The 22805-nt window shown below is 46.2% G+C and overlaps 1 protein-coding gene across 2 annotated transcripts in view; it reads left to right on the top strand.

Moving 5' to 3' along the window:
* Window positions 1–22805, top strand: part of PLPP1 (phospholipid phosphatase 1) — a 208083-nt gene that overhangs the window by 101302 nt on the left and 83976 nt on the right. For both annotated transcript variants that reach the window (XM_030193128.1, XM_030193129.1), the window contains exon 3: window positions 9043–9323. In XM_030193128.1, the coding sequence (XP_030048988.1) occupies window positions 9043–9323 (281 nt within the window). The remainder of the gene's footprint in view (window positions 1–9042; window positions 9324–22805) is intronic.

Genomic DNA, 22805 nt, shown 5'->3' with positions numbered 1-22805 from the left:
TTTGCTAGTCCTCGCGCGCCCATGCGCACTGCGCATGCGCAGCCGTCTTCCCGCCCGAAACCGGCTCGAGCCGGCCAGTCTTCTTTCGTCCGCGCTCGGTACGGTCGTGTTACGCCGTTCGTGCCCCAGAGAGTCGACCTCGCGCGTCCTTTTCGACGTGTTTTCTCTTGTTTTTTCTTTCAAAAAGTTCGGGAAGTGCTCCGGAAGACCCTTTCGGGTTTTCTGCCCTTCCCGTAATTTTCTCAGTTTTTGCCCCGTAAGTTTTCTTTCGTTGACGGGGTAGGCCTAGTTTGGCCTCGGTCGAGATTTTTCTCCCTCTAAATTTTGGTGCTTCAAATTTCGCCATTTCGGCTTTTGATTTCGCCGGCGTGATTTTTCCGCCTATGACATCGAAGCCTTCCAGCGGCTTCAAGAAGTGCACCCAGTGCGCCCGGGTAATCTCGCTCACTGATAGGCACTCTGCGTGTCTTCAGTGTCTAGGGGCCCAGCACCGCCCTCAGAACTGCAGTCTGTGTTCCCTGTTACAAAGGCGGACTCAGGTAGCGAGATTAGCCCAGTGGAACGTTTTGTTCTCGGGCTCTTCGTCGACATCGGCACCGGAGGCATCGAGTGCATCGACGTAGTCAGCGTCCGGACCATCTTCCTTGGCTGCCGCTCCATCGACTGCATCGAGGCATCGGACCTCTGCATCGGCGCCGAGGCATCGGGCGACTGCATCGACGTCGGTGGTACCGAGACTTCGTCTGCTGATGTCGTCGGACGGAGGTGCATCGTCAGGAGTGCAGGTGAGGGCTGTCCATTCCCCTGCTGGTGGCGGTGAGCCTTCGGGTGGGTCTCCCCCTACCCTGAGGGCTCCTGCGGTACAGCCCCCCCGGGATCGACCCTCTTCGGTCTCGGCCCCGAGGAAGCGACGGATGGATTCTACGTCCTCCTCGTCGGTGCCGGGGAGCTCCGGTGACATGCTTCGGAAGAAGTCGAAGAAGCATCGACACCGGTCTCCTCCCCGTGTCGGCACCGAGAGCTCTGGGTCGCCGAGGGATTCGGCACCCAGCAGGCATCGGCACCGAGAGGACCGCTCACCCTCTGTTCAGGAGGTGTCGATGCGCTCCACTCTGGACAGCCCGGAACAGCCTCCTCGCCCGGAACAGGTTCTGACGTCGACGCCTGCATCGACCTCTCAGCCTTTTTCTGCAGCCACTCTGAACGAGAGCCTCCGGGCCGTTCTCCCAGAGATTCTGGGAGAGCTGTTGCGCCCTACCCCTCCGGTACCGGCGGTGCTTGCGCCTCCGGTACCGTCGAGCGTGGCGCCGGCTGGCCCATCGCCCAGGTTGAGGTCCCCGACGTCGGTACCGCGTGCGGTGCCGACCGCGGCCACCTCCCAGGAGGGCTCCCCGACTACGTCGGCGGAGGGAGCTTCGCCGATGCGGGCGAGGGAGTCTACCTCTCGACGCCCCCATCGTGGACGTGGCTCCACGGAGTCGAGCAGGGCGAGGTTGCAGACACAGGTCCGTGAACTTGTGTCTGACACCGAGGGTGAGGCCTCGTGGGAGGAAGAGGAAGATCCCAGATATTTCTCTGACGAGGAGTCTGAGGGTCTTCCGTCTGATCCCACTCCCTCTCCTGAGAGACAGCTTTCTCCTCCCGAGAGTCTGTCTTTTGCCTCCTTTGTCCGGGAGATGTCTACGGCCATCCCCTTCCCGGTGGTTGTGGAGGACGAGCCCAGGGCTGAAATGTTTGAGCTCCTGGACTATCCTTCTCCACCTAAGGAAGCGTCCACTGTTCCCTTGCACCATGTCCTGAAAAAGACATTGCTTGCGAACTGGACCAAGCCATTAACTAATCCCCACATTCCCAAGAAGATCGAGTCCCAGTACCGGATCCATGGGGACCCAGAGCTGATGCGCACTCAGTTGCCTCATGACTCTGGAGTTGTGGATTTGGCCCTAAAGAAGGGTAAGAGTTCTAGGGAACATGCTTCGGCGCCCCCGGGCAAGGACGCTAGAACCTTAGACTCCTTTGGGAGGAAGGCCTACCATTCCTCTATGCTCGTGTCCAAGATCCAGTCTTACCAGCTCTACACGAGCATACACATGCGGAACAATGTGCGGCAGTTGGCGGGCTTGGTTGATGCTCTTCCCCCTGAGCAAGCCAAGCCTTTTCAGGAGGTGGTCAGGCAGCTGAAGGCGTGCAGAAAATTCCTGGCCAGAGGAGTTTATGACACTTTTGATGTTGCGTCCAGGGCCGCTGCTCAAGGTGTGGTGATGCGCAGGCTCTCATGGCTGCGTGCCGCCGACCTGGAGAATAGAATCCAGCAGCGGATTGCGGACTCGCCTTGCCGTGCGGACAATATTTTTGGTGAAAAAGTCGAACAGGTGGTAGAGTCTCTCCACCAGCGGGACACCGCATTCGACAAATTCGCCTGCCGGCAGCCTTCAGCTTCTACCTCTACAGGTAGACGATTTTTCGGGGGAAGGAAGACTGTTCCCTACTCTTCTGGTAAGCGTAGGTACAATCCTCCTTCCCGACAGCCTGCGGCCCAGGCTAAGCCCCAGCGCGCTCGCTCTCGTCAGCAGCGTGCGACTCAGCAAGGCCCTGCGGCTCCCCAGCAAAAGCAAGGGGCGAGCTTTTGACTGGCTCCAGCAGAGCATAGCCGACATCCAAGTGTCCGTGCCGGGCGACCTGCCAGTCGGAGGGAGGTTGAAAGCTTTTCACCAAAGGTGGCCTCTCATAACCTCCGATCAGTGGGTTCTGCAAATAGTCCGGCAGGGGTACACCCTCAATTTGACCTCAAAACCTCCAAATTGTCCACCGGGAGCTCAGTCTTACAGCTTCCAGCACAAGAAGGTACTTGCAGAGGAACTCTCCGCCCTTCTCAGCGCCAATGCGGTCGAGCCCGTGCCATCCGGGCAAGAAGGGCTGGGATTCTATTCCAGGTACTTCCTTGTGGAAAAGAAAACAGGGGGGATGCGTCCCATCCTAGACCTAAGGGCCCTGAACAAATATCTCGAAAAAGAAAAGTTCAGGATGCTTTCCCTGGGCACCCTTCTCTCCATGATTCAGCAAAACGATTGGCTATGCTCTCTGGACTTGAAGGATGCCTACACACACACATCCCGATACTGCCAGCTCACAGACAGTATCTGCGATTTCAGCTGGGCACACGCCACTTCCAGTACTGTGTGCTACCCTTTGGGCTCGCCTCTGCGCCCAGGGTGTTCACCAAGTGCCTAGCTGTGGTAGCAGTGGCGCTTCGCAGGCTGGGGGTGCACGTGTTCCCATATCTCGACGATTGGCTGGTGAAGAACACATCCGAGGCAGGAGCCCTGCAGTCCATGCAGATGACTATTCGCCTACTGGAGCTACTGGGGTTTGTGATAAATTATCCAAAGTCCCACCTTCTTCCAGTGCAGAGACTCGAATTCATAGGAGCTCTGCTGGATTCTCGGACGGCTCGCGCCTATCTCCCAGAGACGAGAGCCAGCAACTTGTTGTCCCTCGTCTCGCGGGTGCGAGCGTCCCAGCAGATCACAGCTCGGCAGATGTTGAGATTGCTGGGCCACATGGCCTCCACAGTCCATGTGACTCCCATGGCCCGCCTTCACATGAGATCTGCTCAATGGACCCTAGCCTCCCAGTGGTATCAGGCCGCTGGGGGTCTAGAGGACGTGATCCACCTGTCCACGAGTTTTCTCAAATCCCTGTATTGGTGGACGATTTGCTCCAATTTGACTCTGGGACGTCCCTTCCAAATTCCTCAGCCACAAAAAGTGCTGACCACGGATGCGTCCCTCCTGGGATGGGGAGCTCATGTCGATGGGCTTCACACCCAAGGAAGCTGGTCCCTCCAGGAACGCGATCTGCAGATCAATCTTCTGGAGTTACGAGCGATCTGGAACGCTCTGAAGGCTTTCAGAGATCGGCTGTCCCACCAAATTATCCAAATTCAGACAGACAACCAGGTTGCCATGTACTATGTCAACAAGCAGGGGGGCACCGGATCTCGCCCCCTGTGTCAGGAAGCCGTCAGCATGTGGCTCTGGGCTCGCCGTCACGGCATGGTGCTCCAAGCCACATATCTGGCAGGCGTAAACAACAGTCTGGCCGACAGGTTGAGCAGGATTATGCAACCGCACGAGTGGTCGCTCAATTCCCGTGTGGTACGACAGATCTTCCAGGTGTGGGGCACCCCCTTGGTGGATCTCTTCGCATCTCGAGTGAACCACAAAGTCCCTCAGTTCTGTTCCAGGCTTCAGGCCCACGGCAGACTGGCATCGGATGCCTTCCTCCTGGATTGGGGGGAGGGTCTGCTGTATGCTTATCCTCCCATACCTCTGGTGGGGAAGACTTTGTTGAAACTCAAGCAAGACCGAGGCACCATGATTCTGATTGCTCCTTTTTGGCCGCGTCAGATCTGGTTCCCTCTTCTTCTGGAGTTATCCTCCGAAGAACCGTGGAGATTGGAGTGTTTTCCGACCCTCATCACACAGGACGAAGGGGCTCTTCTGCATCCCAACCTCCAGTCTCTGGCTCTCACGGCCTGGATGTTGAGGGCGTAGACTTTGCCTCTTTGGGTCTGTCACAGGGTGTCTCCCGCATCTTGCTTGCTTCCAGGAAAGACTCCACTAAGAGAAGTTACTTCTTTCATTGGAGGAGGTTTGCCGTCTGGTGTGACAGCAAGGCCCTAGATCCTCGCTCTTGTCCTACACAGACCCTGCTTGAATACCTTCTGCACTTGTCTGAGTCTGGTCTTAAGACCAACTCCGTAAGGGTTCACCTTAGTGCGATCAGTGCATACCATTACCAAGTGGAAGGTAAGCCGATCTCAGGACAGCCTTTAGTTGTTCGCTTCATGAGAGGTTTGCTTTTGTCAAAGCCCCCTGTCAAGCCTCCTACAGTGTCATGGGATCTCAATGTCGTTCTCACCCAGCTGATGAAACCTCCTTTTGAGCCACTGAATTCCTGCCATCCGAAGTACTTGACCTGGAAGGTCATTTTCTTGGTGGCAGTTACTTCGGCTCGTAGAGTCAGTGAGCTTCAGGCCCTGGTAGCCCAGGCTCCTTACACCAAATTTCATCACAACAGAGTAGTCCTCCGCACTCACCCTAAGTTTCTGCCAAAGGTAGTGTCGGAGTTCCATCTGAACCAGTCAATTGTCTTGCCAACATTCTTTCCCCGTCCTCATTCCTGCCCTGCTGAACGTCAGCTGCACACATTGGACTGCAAGAGAGCATTGGCCTTCTATCTGGAGCGGACACAGCCCAACAGACAGTCCGCCCAATTGTTTGTTTCTTTTGATCCCAATAGGAGGGGAGTGGCTGTAGGGAAACGCACCATATCCAATTGGCTAGCAGATTGCATTTCCTTCACTTATGCCCAGGCGGGGCTGGCTCTTGAGGGTCATGTCACGGCTCATAATGTTAGAGCCATGGCTGCGTCGGTAGCCCACTTGAAGTCAGCCTCTATTGAAGAAATTTGCAAAGCTGCGACGTGGTCTTCTGTCCACACATTCACATCTCATTACTGCCTGCAGCAGGATACCCGACGCGACAGTCGGTTCGGGCAGTCAGTTCTTCAGAACCTGTTTGGGCTTTAGGATCCAACTCCACCCCCCGAGGGCCCTGTTTGTTCTGTTCCAGGCTACACTCTTAGTTAGTTGGTAAATTTTTTAGGTCAATCTCAGTTATGTCCTCGCCGTTGCGAGGCCCAATTGACCATGGTTGTTGTTTTGAGTGAGCCTGGGGGCTAGGGATACCCCATCAGTGAGAACAAGCAGCCTGCTTGTCCTCGGAGAAAGCGAATGCTACATACCTGTAGAAGGTATTCTCCGAGGACAGCAGGCTGATTGTTCTCACAAACCCGCCCGCCTCCCCTTTGGAGTTGTGTCTTCCCTTAAATGTATTGTCTTGCTACATACTGGACTGGCCGGCTCGAGCTGGTTTCGGGCGGGAAGACGGCTGCGCATGCGCAGTGCGCATGGGCGCGCGAGGACTAGCAAAGGCCTTTGCTAGTAAACTTTCCGATGGAGGGGGCTGCCGAGGACGTCAACCCATCAGTGAGAACAATCAGCCTGCTGTCCTCGGAGAATACCTTCTACAGGTATGTAGCATTCGCTGTACACAGCTTGAATTGGAAACTGGCAATTTCATGGCTGTGGTAAAATTGGGCTTACCGCGCGTGTCACATACCAAGGGGGAGATTCTATATATGGTGCCTAAAAAAATCCATGCGGAAAACATTGCTAAGCGTATTCTATAAGTGGCGGCTAGATTTAAGTGCAGTATATAGAATATGCTTAGTTGATATTACAGCACCTAAAACTATGCGCTTCCATTTACACCAGCGAAAATGTGGCGTAAATCCTGGTGTGTAGATTTACATGCACTGGGCCATGTTCTATATGCACGCAAATTTTAGAACGCCCATTTCCCCGCCTATGACCACACCCCTTTTTGCATGCACACATTAAAATTTAGGCACAATGCGCTATAAAATACGCCTAGGGAATTGTACGTGTAAATTCCAATTCTTGCTAATTAGTGCTCATTATTTCTTGTTAAGTGCTGTTAACGCTGATTGGCTTGTTAAGCCATAACGCTGATTGGCTTGTTAAGCCAATTAACTTACGCTTGGATATTGATGCAGTGTATAGAATCCAGGGGTAAGCCCATATTCTACTGTGGCTTTGTAAAAGTGTCCCAAAATGTTTTAAAAAATTGGGCTGCATTTCTGAAGTAGGCTGTGAAAACTGTAAGGCTGTTTTATAGCTATTCTGCATCATGTTTTAGATTTTGTAATTTGTAAATTTTTAATTTGTATTTCTTATCTTTTTATTACTTTTTATTCTTTAATTTTTTTTAGGGCTGCAATTAACTGTATGTTGTTTGTTTATTTTTGATCCACTGCAGCTCCTTGTGACTCTGGGCATTGAAGAGTTAAGGGGGTCTTTTACAAAGCCACACTAGTGTTTTCAGCTTGTGGTAAAAATCAACTGGCAGTAAACTCTGAGACACCCATTATATTCCTATGGGTGTCTCAAAATTTACTGCCATCTGATTTTTACCGCAAGCTAAAAATGCTAGCATGGCCTTGTAAAAGGCCCCCTTAACCCTTCAATGCCCAAAGTCACAAGGAGCTGCAATGGGAGCAAAACTAAGGGCCCTGTTTACTAAGGTGTGCTAGCATTTTAGCACGTGCTAATGCTAGAGACACCCATAGGAATATATGGGTGTCTCAGCCACATGCTAATTTTTTACGCACTCGAAAAACAGGTGCCTACAATGTGGCTTAGTAAACAAGGCCTTAAATAAATAACATACCTTTAATTTTGCGATTAATCATGATTAAACTTTTTATAGAAATGCAGCCCTATTAAAAAAAAAAATAATAATAATTACATTTTGTGGTATTGCAGTCATGTTAGACTTTTTTTACAAAGCTGCGCTAGTGATTCCTGCGTGGTAAATGAGGAAGCTCATTCAATTCATATAGGCTTCCTCTCGTTTGCCATGTGGGAATCGCTAGCTCGGCTTTGTAAAAGAAAGCCCATTGTTTGCAAACCAAATAATATCAAAACAAAATGAAATAGTTGCAGAACAAAAGATTTTAATAAAGGAATTTTTTTTGGCATCTACACTCTTCATATTGTCAAGTTTCTTTTTTTAAGATGGAAAGCTGCATCATACTTCTGTTCTGGTGCTGTCCAGTTTATTGAACTTTAATCCAGATCAGTTTTGTTAATATTTCAGAGTACTTCCATGTGTTCTAACTTTGTTTTCTTTTTAATTTAATGATTCTGCAATTAGCATGATTTTGTTGGGTCATGCAGTGAAATAAAGTAATCTAAAATTCTGTCCCCACAGTTTCAATTTGGTTTTTAAAAAGGCAACTGTAAAAGGAACACTGCCTTTCTTTGGGTTCTGAATTGGTTGAAATTGTGTAGGTAACCATTTTGAATACAACAAAGAAAAATCCCATGTTTAGAATGAATTAAAAAAAAGAAATAGAAGTGAAATTGAAATATATATAATAGTATATTTAAAATTGCTTAAGCTGCCTCCCTGGAGGAAGTCTGGTTTTAAGGTTTTTCTGAATGAGGAACAAGCATCTTATTTACTTAGGGCTTCTTTAACAAATCCACATTAGCAATTCCAAATGAGAAGAAGGCCATTCAATTCCTATGGGCTTCCTCTCATTTGCCTTGTGGGAATCGCTAGCGCAGCTTTGTAAAAGAAGCTCTTAGTATCCGGTCTTTCACCTTTGGCACCTACAGTCAGAATTTCAGTTCTGAGTTACTATTTTTGATTTCCCAACATTGCAACACATTTAAACCTGTTGAAAGTCCTCACCTGAAAGGAGAGAAGAAATGAATGAAGACTGGATGTCGATGAGTCGCAACATAGCGTGGGAAAGATTTTTGGCAAGATCTCCATTTCTGCTACATCCCTCATTAGAGCCACTGCATGTCTACATTTGAATACAAGGAAGGAAAAGAAAACAAAGCTGCTTGTTCTGATGAACACTGTTGATACTGCAATGGATTTCTTCTCGTCAGCTCATGGATTACCTTGGACCATCGCTCTATTTTATTTCTTGGTGGGGTGGTTAATAGCGTCATGACTTACATAAGCTGTTGTTTATATTTGTGTGGTTCTCAAAATACATTTGAAAAATGGTAATAATTTCTAGAAAAGAGACTTTCAGTGACCTATTCTTGTTGCATATGTACATGTTTCCAAATCTGTTGTATCATTAGGAGTTGTGAAACTGATTCAGATCTGTAAAAACTACCCCAATTTCAGCAGACCAAGGTGCAAGGATGTTACAAAATAAAAGATTGCATATTACATTCTTCGCTGTTAGAATAATGTGCTTGACAGTGTAATCATGCATCTAGACATTTTTGAGGTGGTGATAATGTTTTTTAAAAGCGTAACTTATTCTCCTGAAAATTATAATCAGTTTATTTTTCAATTTTGTTTTCTTTTACAGGTGCATGGATGTTTGTATTCCTCACTCTAACTCTTGCTTGTTTCTCTCTTCCAGATGATCTTAGGAGAAGCCCTCTCTGTTTATTTTAACCATTTGAGTTCAAATGCCTTTGTCAGAAATAATTATGTTGCCACTATTTACAAAGCCATTGGGACGTTCATTTTTGGTGCAGCGGTTAGTCAGTCTCTAACTGATATTGCCAAATATACGATAGGACGACTGCGGCCACACTTCCTGGACGTTTGCAAACCAGATTGGCTCAAAATCAACTGTAGCTTAGGCTACATTGAAGATTTTGTGTGTCAAGGAAATGCCGTGAAAGCTAATGAAGGAAGGTGAGTACCATTGTTTAGATGGTTTTGTTTTGCATTTTGCCTAATTTTGAGTTGTTGAAGCAGTAATGATTATGTGATAAATCCACCCCAGGGAACATAAAAGTCTTGGACCAGATCTACAGTTGCTTCTCTGGTTTTGTCACTAGGGTGCAGATGATCAAAAGCTCCCCGCTGTTCCAAACAGTGCTCTAAAAATAACACTGGAACAGCGTGGGGCTTTACCGCCCCTATGATCAGAGATAATAGCATGCAAATTTAAGCATGCTATTATCTCTGATCATAGGGTGAAAGTTTGACAGGTCCGGGCTGTCAAAAGCTATCAAGTTCCCCTCACACCCCCTCCCCAAAAAAAGCCCTGGTGGGCCGCGAACACAAGCCCCCCCCCCAACCTGGTGGTCTAGCTGACACCTTCCCCGCCCCCCCGTACCTGAGTGGCGAAGGATGGAGTTGTACACTCCCTCCTCTTCCAGCGCCACCATACTAACGCCCACGTTTGCTACTGCCCCATGATCAGAGCCTCTGAGCGCGTGAAACAGCGTGCTCGTGGGCTCTAACCGCAAGTAGCATGCTAAACAAGTATTTTTATTCCTCCCCAATGATCAGCAGGCAGCACGCCAAACATTGGTGCGCTGCCCGTGGCAAACCTTACACCAGATCGGAGCTGGTGTTAGGGTTTGCAGAACATTGGGGAAGAACTGGGATGTGCTGGGCAGGATTTCACCACCATATAAGGAGGGTTAGGGGGGCTGGAGATCCACTGGATCTCCAGCCCCCCGTAAACTAATGTTGGGGAGGGGGTAGGTGGGGGATCAGGGTTCCGCACTGATTTTCTCTCCCATAGGGGCTCCCCCTTACTTTCTGTGACTGTCTTTATTTTTTTCCTTATTTAGTTTAATTTTGTATTTTCTTGGTTTTCTCCTAGATTGATATTGGATCTGTTGTTTGTGGACTTGCTGGACGGCTAGTTGATTTTTGTTTTTTCCTTTTCATATTCTTTTTTTTTTCTTTTTCCAACTATATAGTTTAGTTGGTGTGCAGGTTTTTACCTGCAGTTGAAGAGAGCTTTTCCAAAACTCAGTCCATTTTGTTTGTCACTTTTGAGGTATGCGATTAATTTTATTCATCAAGGCAAGATTCATTTACTGTACCTTATTCCTGTGCTAAATCTCATGGGGAGTTTTGGCACAGGAATAAGCTAATCTTGCATTTATGAACAAAATTAATAGCATAGCACAAAACTAACAAACAAAAGGACCGAGTGAGTTTTGGAAAAGTGCTCTTCAGGTTAGATAAGCTTGTATCCATTTTTTCTGTGCAAGCTTATGCATTTATTTGTTGCTTGATATGTGTTTAAAAATTTGCTAGAAATTTAAAAAATGTAAACCAAAAAAAGAGGGAGGTGTTTAAATGTGATGATGCTTAGTTTGAAAGTGAGCATACGCATGGTAAAGTGTGGGTGGGGTGCACAGTTACATAATACTATAATTTGTATACTTTTTAAAAAAGCAATCTAGGTGTGAGTATTTACACCAGCACTGTGGTTGTTGACCTATTATACTAGTATTCTATGAAGAAAAGTAGGTTCTCACTTTCCCTTATAGAATAGGCTCCAGATAAGTGTCTAAAAATAAGCACCCCATTATTGATCTCTCGGGGGGGGGGGGGGGGGGGGGGTAGGTAATTCTGTAACATAAGTGTTAACCTTTACACACCGATTATATGTGCAAATGTTTAAAATAATGGTATTTATGCACATGTTTGCATAACTGCCAGAATGGGGGTGTACACATGGGTGGAGCTTGGGCAGAACATGGGGTGGTTGTAAAGTTACAGACATAACTTATAGAATACTGTGTTAGCACATGTCTCCGGCAGTTAGGTGCCAACACTTTACATCAGCTCTATGGCTGGTGTAGGTGCTCCTACCTAAAGGTTAAGCATGTATACATTTGGGGCTCTGTTTACTAAGCCGCGCTTTAGGTGTGCTAGCGCTCACTAATGCTAGAGCTACCCATAGGAATATATGGATGGCTGTAGCATTAGCGCTGTAATTTTTAGCGCGTGCTAAAAACACAAGCACGCCTTAGTAAACAGGGCCTTTGGTTGGGCTAGTATTCTATAAAGGAAAGTATGTGCTTATGTTCCTTTAGAAAATAGGCTCCTACCAGGCTTCCTGTTACAGAATTATTATCTTTTCTCCAAATCCTATATAGTGCGACTAGAGTTGGGCATGCAAATCTGGGCGTATTCTGATTTGCGCGTGCAACTTGATTGATTAACAAGCCAATCAGTGCCAATAATTGGATGTTAATAAGCGAGTATAGGCATTAATTGGCACTAATTAGAATTTACACACAGTACTCCCTAAGCATATTCTATAAAGTAGTCCGTGTAAATTTTACTGCGTGGATCTCAAAAGGGAGCATGGCAATGGGAAGAGCATGGGCGGGTCATGGGCATTCCTAAAATTTACGCGCAGTGTTATGGAATAACCCGTTCCATGTCTAAAGTTCGGCGTGGGTATTTACACCAGCTTTTCATTGGTGTAAATGGCTGCACCTGTATTTTAGTCATGTGGTCTTCACTACGCGTGTTCCATAAACTGTTCCTAATTTTAGGTGTGGTTTATAGAATACACGTCTAGGCGTATTTTCTATCGGCAATATATTTTCAGCGCCAAATATAGACTCTTAAATACTTAAATCTAAGTTTGGCATGACATCTCTTGAAGTCTTGCATTTATTTTGGGGCAGATAAACCCTTTGCAGTTGGGCAGCAACAACCCTGCAGAAAATCCCCAAACATCCGTAGAATACTCTTAAGCAGGTCTGTCAGCAAAGCTGAGCATCAGGGTACCTGGCACCAAGCATATCAGAGAATAGTCTAGTGTGCTGTATTAGTATATATAACACATGTGAATGCTGCTTTATTTTATGCTTAGTTTTACTGACATTGTTTATGATGTCCTAAAAAGGAGAAACAAGACATCTGAGAACCAAGGCCAGATTTTGACACATAGACTTAAGGTTGTAAGGTCCCCGAACTACATTTATGTGTCACAAAAATAAATTTTATTAGCTATAAACAACTACCGAAGGGTTAATAGTGTAAACTTCTGAGAGACATTGGAAATAACACCCCATCTTGTCCATACCATAATGAAACTTTATATATATTTTTTAATGTTTTAAGGAGAGGATGGTCCTTTATTTGGTAGATGCTTTTGCCATAGCAACATAGTAATCCTCAGAAGGCTGGATTATCTTCACTTTTAGAAACTTGAGTTTTTATACATTTACTAGGAAAAAATGCCCGTTTCTGAGCGGAATGAAACGGGCGCTAGCAAGGGGCCCCCTCCCTCCGTCCCTGGAAGCTACTTGCCTTGTTCGCCCTCCTTCCGTCCCTCGAAGCTACTTGCCTTGTTCGCTGTGGGCCGTTTCGGCCCTCGAGTGTCAATAGCTCCGCCCTCGACGTCATTACGAGATAACCACACCGGATATCTCGGGCGCCTCAACTTCCGTGGAGGCTTCAGAACGTTGGGGTTGCCTTTTATATATATAGATTTTTTTTAATCAAGTCTTTAGGACCTAGGCAGGTAACTGATGGCTTGAAGTGACTGGTCCGATACAGTGTAAATGTGGTCATTTTGATTTAGACCCTTGTGAAATTGTTTTGCCTCTAGACTAAAAAGATGTCTCTGATGTGATATGTGTAAGCCACATTGAGCCTGCAAATAGGTGGGAAAATGTGGGATACAAATGCAACAAATAAATAAAATATGGTCAGATCGAGGATCTGTTTATTTCAAATTCTTAGCCGTTGTTTAAAACAGTCCATCAGCTGATTTTTTTTTTTTTAATAGGATGCCACTGTGACTTTTGGAGTACTTCTGCAAAATATAAATTGGATAATGTTGCTACTAATTGGGTTTCTGCCAAGTCTTGTGACCTGGTTTGGCCACTGTTGGAAGCATGATACTGGGCTAGATGGACCATTGGTCTGACCCATTATGGCTATTCTTATGTTCTTAGAGAATGCTAGAAACTTAAGATTATTTTAAACTTATCTGTATGTTATTTTTTCCCCAAGTAGAAAAGCATGCAGTTCCAATCTCATTAAAAAAAAAAAAGAGGCAGGCAGAGTTCCTGACTTGATTTTAGTACATCACAGTTTTGAGTTTGTTTAAAATAATTATGCAGCAGGAGAAGTTAGTTTCCCTGATTTTAAGCCCATTGTTCTACCCATTAGGCTACAGCTCCACTTCACATGTGCTCCATTTGGATGATGAAAGAGGCCGTCCATATGTCTTGGTGCCAGCGTTTCTGTGCAGCAGCTGTCCTGGTTCCAGTCCAGAAAAGGGGTTCAGAGCTCCAGCTTCCTGTTCTTTGCTTCCCCTCCCCTTGTCAGCCTTGAAGCAGGAGTTGTTGCGGCCAGTCCTAAGCTTATTGGTAGCTGTGATTGCAGACAGTGATTGCAGGATCTGTCAGGCAGTGGCGTAGCTAGGGTAGTTGACACCCGGCGCCGGTCATTTTTTAACATCCCCCTCCAAAATCCAGTACTAGGCATACCAAGAATACAAAACACTCAGGATCTCTAGAGCAATTCTACCATACCACAAGCAGTAATTTCTATGACTCACATAAGGAAAGCATTTTAAACACTACAGTGAGCACTACAACATCAATTCACTTATTGTAAAACGAAACCAGACAGAATAGTACAGATCGTCAATCCTGCACAGTGAATGCCAACTGAGAGCCATGTCTTTTTCACAAACACAGATACACCCTAAACCACTATAGAATAAGTAATCATAAACTTTCTATTTAGACAAACATTAAACTGAACCCCCAAGAGGCCAGACTAAGCATACAATGCAACACCACAGAAACAGAAAATGTCCCCAAGTACTGTGCGAAATATAAAGAGAGCAGATGTAAATTTGAAAAAAACTAACAAATACCAATCACTTTACAAATTAACAAATAGAAATAAAACAAAAATAGAAAATAAAATAATATCATTTTATTGGACTAATACTTTTAGCTTTCAGAGGCCAAAACCTCCTTCCTCAGATCAATACAGTATAGTGCTGTTACAGTATCCTATCCTGACCTGAGGAAGGAGGTTTTGTTCTCCGAAAGTTAGTCAAAATGTATTAAAATTAGTCCAGTAAAAAGATTACCTTATTTCCATGTTCTATTTATAAGCATTTATTAACACAGCTACAATACTACTTTATCCTAAAGCAAAAAAAATTAAAATATATATTTTATTTACAGTGTGTTGTCTCTGGTTTTTGCTTTCCTTATCTTCTTTTCACTGTCTTCCTTCCATCCAGCATCTGCCTTCTCTCTCTCCCTGCCATCCTGTGTCTGCTCTCTCTCTCCTGTCCCCTCCATACAATGTCTTCCCTCTCTCCCTGCCCTTCCATCCACTGTCTGCCCTCTCTCCCTGCCCTTCCATCCACTGTCTGCCCGCTCTCTCTCTCTCCTTTCCTTCTAGCATCTGCCCTCTCTCTCTCCTTTCCATCTAGCATCTGCCCTCTATCTCTGCCCCCTTCCATCCACTATCTGCTCTTTCACTCCCTTCTATCCACTGTCTGCCCTTTCCCTCTGCTCCTTCGATCCACCATTTGCCCTCCCTCTCCTTCTCCCATCCATTCAGGGTCTGCCCTCCCTCTCCTCCCCCTTCCATCCAGGATCTATTCCCCCTCTCTCACTGCCCCCTCTTTTCGGCTCCCAGTTTCAGCCCCATTATCCCACCTGCGGCTGCCCCTAGTTCCAGATCCATTGATTCTCCCTCCTGCCCACTTTTCAGACCCCAGTTCCAGCTCCATGCCCCTTCTCCCATCTGTCCCCCCACCCAGTCCCTTCTGCCATCCGAGTCCTCCCACCCTATCTGTCCCCCACCCAGTCCCTTTTGCCATCTGAGTCCCTCTCACCCCATCTGTCCCCCACCCAATCTCTTCTGCCATCCGAGTCCCCCCACCCAGTCCCTTCTGCCATCCGAGTCCTCCCACCCTATCTGTCCCCCACCCAGTCCCTTCTGCCATCCGAGTCCCTCTCACCCCATTTGTCCCCCCCACCCAGTCCCTTCTGCCATCCGAGTCCCCCCCACCCCCACCCCATCTGTCCCCCACCCAGTCCCTTCTGCCATCCGAGTCCCTCCCACCCTCACCCTGCCTCGTCTTCTCCCTGCCACCCGGTCTTTAAAAAGAAATCTCCGACGCGATAGAGAAGCGCAGCACCTCGTGTCTGCATGTAAAAGAAGTGGATCGTCTCTCTTCGGGCCTTCCCTCACTGTCCCGCCCTTGCGGAAATAGGAAGTTGCGTCAGAGGAAGGCAGGACAGGTGAGGGAAGGCCCAATGAGATGATCCGCTTCTTTTGCTTGCAGTCGCAGACACGAGGTGCTGCGCTTCGCTACCGCGTTGGAGATTTCTTTTTAAAGGGCTGGTGCGGGGGGGGGGGGGGTGCCAGAGGAGCGAGCAGCGGGAGCGGTGGAGCACCCCCCTCTCTGCTGACACCCGGGGCGGACCGCCCCCACCGCCTCGCCCTTGCTACGCCACTGCTGTCAGGCCCCATGTTCTTCTCACAGATGGCTCTTCTTTGCAATCAGTTAGCCCGTGTGGGGGTGGGGATTTAGGGCTTATGAGTGATTGCTAGCTCAAGTCCTCCTTTCACTTAGCTCTACACCGTCATTGGTCCTAGCAGCAGCTTTATCTGCAAAAGAAGTGGAAAGCATTGGCAGGCAGCTTGTGTTGGGGAGGGGGGTAGATTAGGAGAGAAGAATGAGAATATGAAAGCCTGCTCGCTGGGTTGGTGCTAAAGAGCAGGTGAACAACAAGTAGAGCCCCAGGCACAAAAATAGTTAAGTTACATCACTGCTGAGCAGGACTCTTTCAGTTCTCATGGGCTGATGCTTGGAACTCCCCTGGTAAAGGCAATGGTGCAGAAAACTAGCTTGCCAATGCTCGAAGGAAATGGTATTCAAATGATATGTGCGCTGTAAAGGTGAAAGCAACAGGGGGGAATGTGCTTGGCACTTGTGCAGAAGGGTTTTGTGCTAAGCTCTGGGCTTGTTCACATGCGCCAAGCAAACCCGAAAGTGAAGTAAGCATTAGCGCCTGTTTTCTGCACCTTTTAAATATAAAAGCTTTTTTAATCTCATTCTATTTTTTCTTTGGAAGGGCTTATATTTAAGTTCAGGAAATGGACACCAATGTGTTCTTTCACTTTCGGGTTTGCTCAGACTCGCACACATTTGCCTTTCAATACCAGCGTTTAGGGGCTTGCACAGGTTTCCTTCTGCCTCCAAATGAAATAAAAAATGACAAATTTTAAAGAGAGAATTGTGAGAAATCCTCTCTTCAAAGAGCTCAACACCTGCTCTGAGCTGGCATTAGGTTTTCAGCGGTAAGGGCGGCTTTGTTTTGTGTGCTGTTCTCTGAGCATTGGGAGGGAATAGGAAATGACCTCATTAACATCCGTTTGACTACATTTGCATGCTAGTTGAGCTAATCTTTGGCGCCTACATTGTCTCCCGCGATAGAGCCCTCTGAGCATTCTGCACTCACTGACGCCAGCGCTAGTCCAGCGCTAATTTCTTCTAGCACTGGCATTATGTTTTGAGCATCGGCCTATCAGTTGTCTGATAATATCTGAATCCTGGCAGCTAGTGGATGTGAACTGTTATTCCAGGGAGAGCCGTAGATCACAGTGAAGAGTAATCCTGGCCAACTGTATCATTTTCGAATCCTTAGAAATGGAGGTGTGTGGGTTTGTTTTTTCTGGCATCAGGTTTGTAGCTGCTTTAAAACATCAGATGAACGGATTGAGAAATCTAGGGCAAAACCTGGTGGTATAATTTTAGAACAGAGTAGATGAATTAATATACGTATGTATGATAGTCTGTGGTATTATGGCTAGACTTTTGTTCTTGTTTAATTAAGAAATGAGGCAATCACTTCAACTCTCCTCTCTTTATTATGAGATAACAGTCTGGCTTATTTTTAGCATCTTGATACATTTTCAGCTTGAAACATTTTTGCAGATAAATTATACAGGCCCAGTGCAGTGTGGAGCTTTGGTTCCTTCATTTAAAGAAGTGCTAAAGAAAGTAAAACACTTGGTCAAGAGGATTATTGACTGTTTGAATGAAAAAGGGTCCTAAAATGAATTTTATTTTTACTGCACGAAGAGTAAGGTTATGAGGAACTACAGGACTTGAAATTTAAAAAGCAGTTCTTTTGTTAGTCCATCGCCAAACATATAACAGATTTTATTTTTAAGGTTTGACAAGCAATTGAAGAAAATCCACAAAGGTGGAAGAAGACAACAACCATAATCTTCAAAGTGATCAATCACACATTTATTTGCTGACAAACTGAACCCAACTTGGGCCATGTTTTGGCACCCTAGCTGCTAATCAAAACAGTCATTATGTCAAATCATTAAAATATAAAATAAAATGAAATGGAGGGTAAAAATATGATGAAACGGAGGATAAAAATATGTGGTGATAAAATGAAAGGTAGGATAAAAGTAAAGGTGGACTGTTTTAAATTTGTTTCCTGTTCAATATTTACATGAAGCTCATGTAAAAGCAGGCACACTTTCTTGTTATAACAGCTTTATTTCCTTGGGATGATTATATCTGACTAGTAAAAGAGGCCCGTTTCCAACAGAAAGGAAACTGGCGCTAGCAAGGTTCCAGGGCCCCCTCCCTCCTCCGAGTTCCAGCCCCCGCCCCCTCTACCTGCCTCCCTTCCTCTTCTCAGAGTTCCAGAAACCCCTCCCCCCTCTCTCATCCCATGCCCTCCGAGTTCCATGCACCCACTGTCGTCCGAGTTGCACAACCCTGCGCCTCCCTCCCTCTCTGTGGCCTCAGAATGCAAGCAGGACGTGTGCGACTGCCCCTCCCATTTGTAAGTGCCGGACGTTCTTTAAAACTTTTTACCTCGTGGTCCGTGGAGATGGTGGTGCGAACTTGTAGCGCCCGTGCTTGAGACGCGTCGCGGTTTCCCAGGCAACACGGTGACGTCACCGGAAGGCTTTAGACATTACGAACCCGGCTTCAACTTCATGGCAGTCAGTTTTAGAACGTTGGAGGTGCAAATTATTATAGTAGATGTGTGACAAGTTAGTGGCCAAGGACAGGTATAATGGTAGAAAAAAAGGAGCTTTAAACTATTGGTGTGACCTCATTATGATGACTTTTTTCCAATACCGGAGCTGTACGTGTACAAGGATTTAGAGCAGGGGCGGTATAGATAGAGGCCCCGCAACGTCTTCATCGGTGGGTCTATAGTATTAAGGTCTTAAATATAGAGAGTAGAGGGAAGGGGGATATGATAGAGACATATTATATTAAAGGTGTAGGAAACACACAAGCGACAAACATTGTGCAGAGTATAGGAAGTTCCAGGAAAGACTCCAAAAGGGAGATATTTCTTCATAGAAAGGGTCTTGGATGCATGGGAACAGCCATGCACTAACAGTGGTAGAAGGAAAAACTCTAGCACAATATAAGAGAGCTGGGATAATCGCGAGGTTCTTTAGTTGAGAGGAAATAAGGCTAAAGCCAGAGATCCTATAGGGTGTATGGAACTGTAGTAAGAAATTGGGTCGATTCAGGTTGTCTGGTCCTCATCTACCAACATATTCTGTTTTTATGCAGCTTTAATTTAAGGCTGCTGTTCATCTTTGTTTTTCCCATTATTTTCTTCATGAAAATTGCCAGCTGAGCGTCTATCAAGCTGTCAGTGTTTGCTATGGATTTAGTTTTCTTTATGCCGTTCTGTGCAAAGAGACAATCTAGTTGTTGCATATATAAGGCTTCCAGATGCCATGTATTTTGTCTATGGCAAAACAGCTGGTTCTTATTTCAGTTTTAAGCATTTCCGGTGCTATTTTATTTTCCTCATTTTCTCTTGCCTCTTATGTAAAGAGGCTACAGCATAGTCATGCACAGCTTTCATTTTAGAACCAGGCAAAGTTCTGCCTTCATGACCTGATGCTGCGAGGGTGAACTGCTGTTTTTCGTAAAACTATACAGACGTTCAAATATTTGAAAGGTATTAATCCGCAAATGAATCTTTCCCGGAGATGGGAAGGCGGTAGAACGAGAGGACATGAAATGAGATTGAAGGGGGGCAGACTCAGGAAAGATATCAGGAAGTATTTTTTTCACGGAGAGGGTGGTGGACGCTTGGAATGCCCTCCCGCGGGAGGTGGTGGAGATGAAAACGGTAACGGAGTTCAAACATGCGTGGGATATGCATAGAGGAATCCTGTGCAGAAGGAATAGATCCTTAGAAGCTTAGCTGAAATTGGGTGGCGGAGCAGTTGGAGGGAAAAGGGGGTGGTGGTTGGGAGGCGAGGATAGGGGAGGGCAGACTTATACGGTCTGTACCAGAGCCGGTGATGGGAGGCGGGACTGGTGGTTGGGAGGCGGGAAATACTGCTGGGCAGACTTATATGGTCTGTGCCCTGAAAAGGACAGGTACAAATTCAAGGTAAGGTATACACATATGAGTTTGTCTTGTGCAGACTGGATGGACCATGCAGGTCTTTTTCTGCCGTCATCTACTATGTTACTATGTAGTGCGTTCTTTTGACAGAATCCAGGGGCAAAGTTTTGTGAAACGCTGCACTGCCATGATGCAGATCTTGACAGTGGGTCATTCAGTCAACTACTGTCTAAGATATTTAGCACTTAGGAGGTTGATTTTCAAAAGGAATAATCCAATAGAAGCAGTTCCTACCTGGGTAACTCCTGCTCACTGGGTCCAGCCTGCTGCTGAAAATCTGTGCAGACCACCATGGTACTATCTGGTTAGTCAAACAAAAAAGGAGAAAAAGACCTCTCGTAGAAGTGAGCATCAAACAAAACAGTGAGGTAGATGCAAGGAGGATATCTAGAAGGCTTTAATGTCAACAATAGAAAGATGACCCGACACGGCCGTTTTTTGACACAAAGGCCTGCCTCAGGGGTCGGATAAATCTCTTATGTTATGGCGAAACCGCTTAACAAAAGAGTAAAGTTGAAGTCCAGGCTGTAGAATTCCTGTGATGTCCTCAGTAGGACAACATCATTGAGCTGCAAAAGATGCCTGACTGGAAAATGTCGGTGGTGCAGATATTTCAAGATATCTACAGTGGATATGCGTATCAGATTTACATGTGCTACCTGTGTCGTATGCAAATCTATTTCATGCATATTAATTTTGGCAAAGGGGCTCATCATGCCCTTTTGAGCTCTTAATGAGGGCAGATGAGGCTACCTGAGGTGTTTTGTTTTTGTTTTGGGTGGAGTTTTCAGAGCAGTTTCTTGTGGGGGGGGGGGGGGATAATGAGGGGTTGGGAATAGTGGATTACAGATCTTGGGTTTCCTTTATTTTAGTGAAAGTAGACAGAACAATAGAATGGTGGAGTAGTTTAACATTTACGGTTTAAAGTAGAGTGGAGGTGCTGATGGGGAGGGAAATTGACCCATTATTACATTAATCTGTGGAAGGTGGATATGGAAATTGGCAGAAAACTGTTTATAAATGGGGTGGGGGATCCTTGGTTTTCCTGTCAACTGTGATCAGTTAGTATTTCAGTTAATTAGGAAAGCACCTATAGTTGTAGGCAGAGTACCTTATTGAATGTGAAAGCTGCAGGAAATAAATGGCACATTAGCCACAATTTAATAGAAGTAAAACAGCTAGACTGTTCATTTTTAACAGAAACTTGGAGCCCTGTATACTAAGGCATGCTGGCATTTTTAGTGCTTGCTAATGCTAGACACACCCATATCTACTATAATAAAACTCACCCTCAGGTCACGTGACGCCATGGTGCAGGGCTGACGCTGGAAAGCTAGGCTCCGCGCACATTCACCCGGAAATCAGATAATTTGACTTACCCAAGGAGCGAAACGCCACATTTTTACTCATAATCGGTGGGAGAGCGATTGGCGAGTGGAGATCGAGTGAAGAAACATAGAATGGCAGCGAAATCGGTGAGGAGAGAGCGAGACAAATCGAAACTGCCAGAAAACAAGATGGCCGACCAGCGAGATCCCGGAGAATTTGCGGTGGGATCCGCATGGCTGACGGAAATCACGGCCGAGGTTACAGCGGCGGTCGAAGCTGCGCTGGACAAAAAACTTCAGCAATTGCTCGATCGGACGGAGGAAGCTCATGAGCGTATTGATAGTATAAATATGGAGCTAGATGAAGGTTTACAGCGGATTTCAGAGATGGAGGAGACGGTAGGGGCGCAGAAAGAGATCAACAAGAAATTGGAGCGGAGAGTACAGGATCTGGAGACAAAGATAGGAGCAGGCGAAATAACCTGCGTCTGGTTGGGCTTCCAGAATCGCTCATGGATAAAGATCTGCCCACCTTTTTGGAGGATTGGCTGCCGAAATCATTGCACTTAGAGGACAAATTACAGAGTTTTTGTATTGAAAGGGCTCATAGAGTTGGGCCTCCGAGACAGCATGAGAACAGGCCGCGAGTAGTCATACTAAAATCTCTGAACTTTCGACATAAACAACATATTCTGGAAGCGATAAGAGGAGGCAATACCCTCACCTACCAAGATAAGAAGATCCTGTGTTTTCAGGATTATTCCCAGCAGGTGCAGGCGAGGAGGAAGTCCTTCGCACCTATATGTACGGACCTTTTCAATAAAAAAATAAAATTTGCGCTCCTATATCCGGCTAAGCTGCGCCTCACGATCAATGGAGTCACCAAATTTTTTGACACAGTTGAAGCAGCTAAAGCATACATTCAACAACATGGGGGTGAATAGACCCTCTAAGAGGAAGGATAAAATTACAGAAGCATTTTCTGGAGCTTTACAGGACAGAGGTTTAATTGAAACTATTTTGCTATGGAAAACCACCCTTGGGAAACATTTTGATCTCTCAAAGATTGAACATTGAATGATGAAACAGAGATTTAATTAGACATGTTCATGCTTGAATATATGGGATCTTATTGACGATACAATACATAGATGACAATAGGGGAAACAGACATGGACTGTGGAATATAATATGGAATTTCAAGGTCGTACGAGCATGGAGAGGCGGAATGCAAATAAGGCTGAAAGACCACACAGAACTGAAACACAGCACAGTATGCTGAACTATTGAAAGGTGGTTGCAACAGAAGATGATCAAAGACTGGTATATGAAAAGTGACCTGTTAATTTGTGAATGAGTAGGTCGTTAGGAATGGGAAGAGTTGGAGGGGTAAATGATAACTGCAGGGTGAATGCAGGTGTTAATAAGTGACTAGTTCTTTGAACAGGAGGGAGGGAGGGAGGATTTGAAGGATGGGAGATGGGAGGGAGGGAGGGGGGGGATGGGAGATAGGGAGACATATAGAACTTGGCTAACAGATTCTCAATTAGATACATGGAGTCAGAAGAGAAACATGAGTGAGATGAATGATGAGCGGCTGCTTGAACAAATAGTAGGAGTGG

The sequence above is a fragment of the Microcaecilia unicolor genome, chromosome 2 (assembly GCF_901765095.1).
Source record: "Microcaecilia unicolor chromosome 2, aMicUni1.1, whole genome shotgun sequence".
NCBI lineage: Eukaryota > Metazoa > Chordata > Amphibia > Gymnophiona > Siphonopidae > Microcaecilia > Microcaecilia unicolor.
Note: the sequence above shows the minus strand (reverse complement) of the source record. Positions and strands in the feature narration are given on the sequence as shown.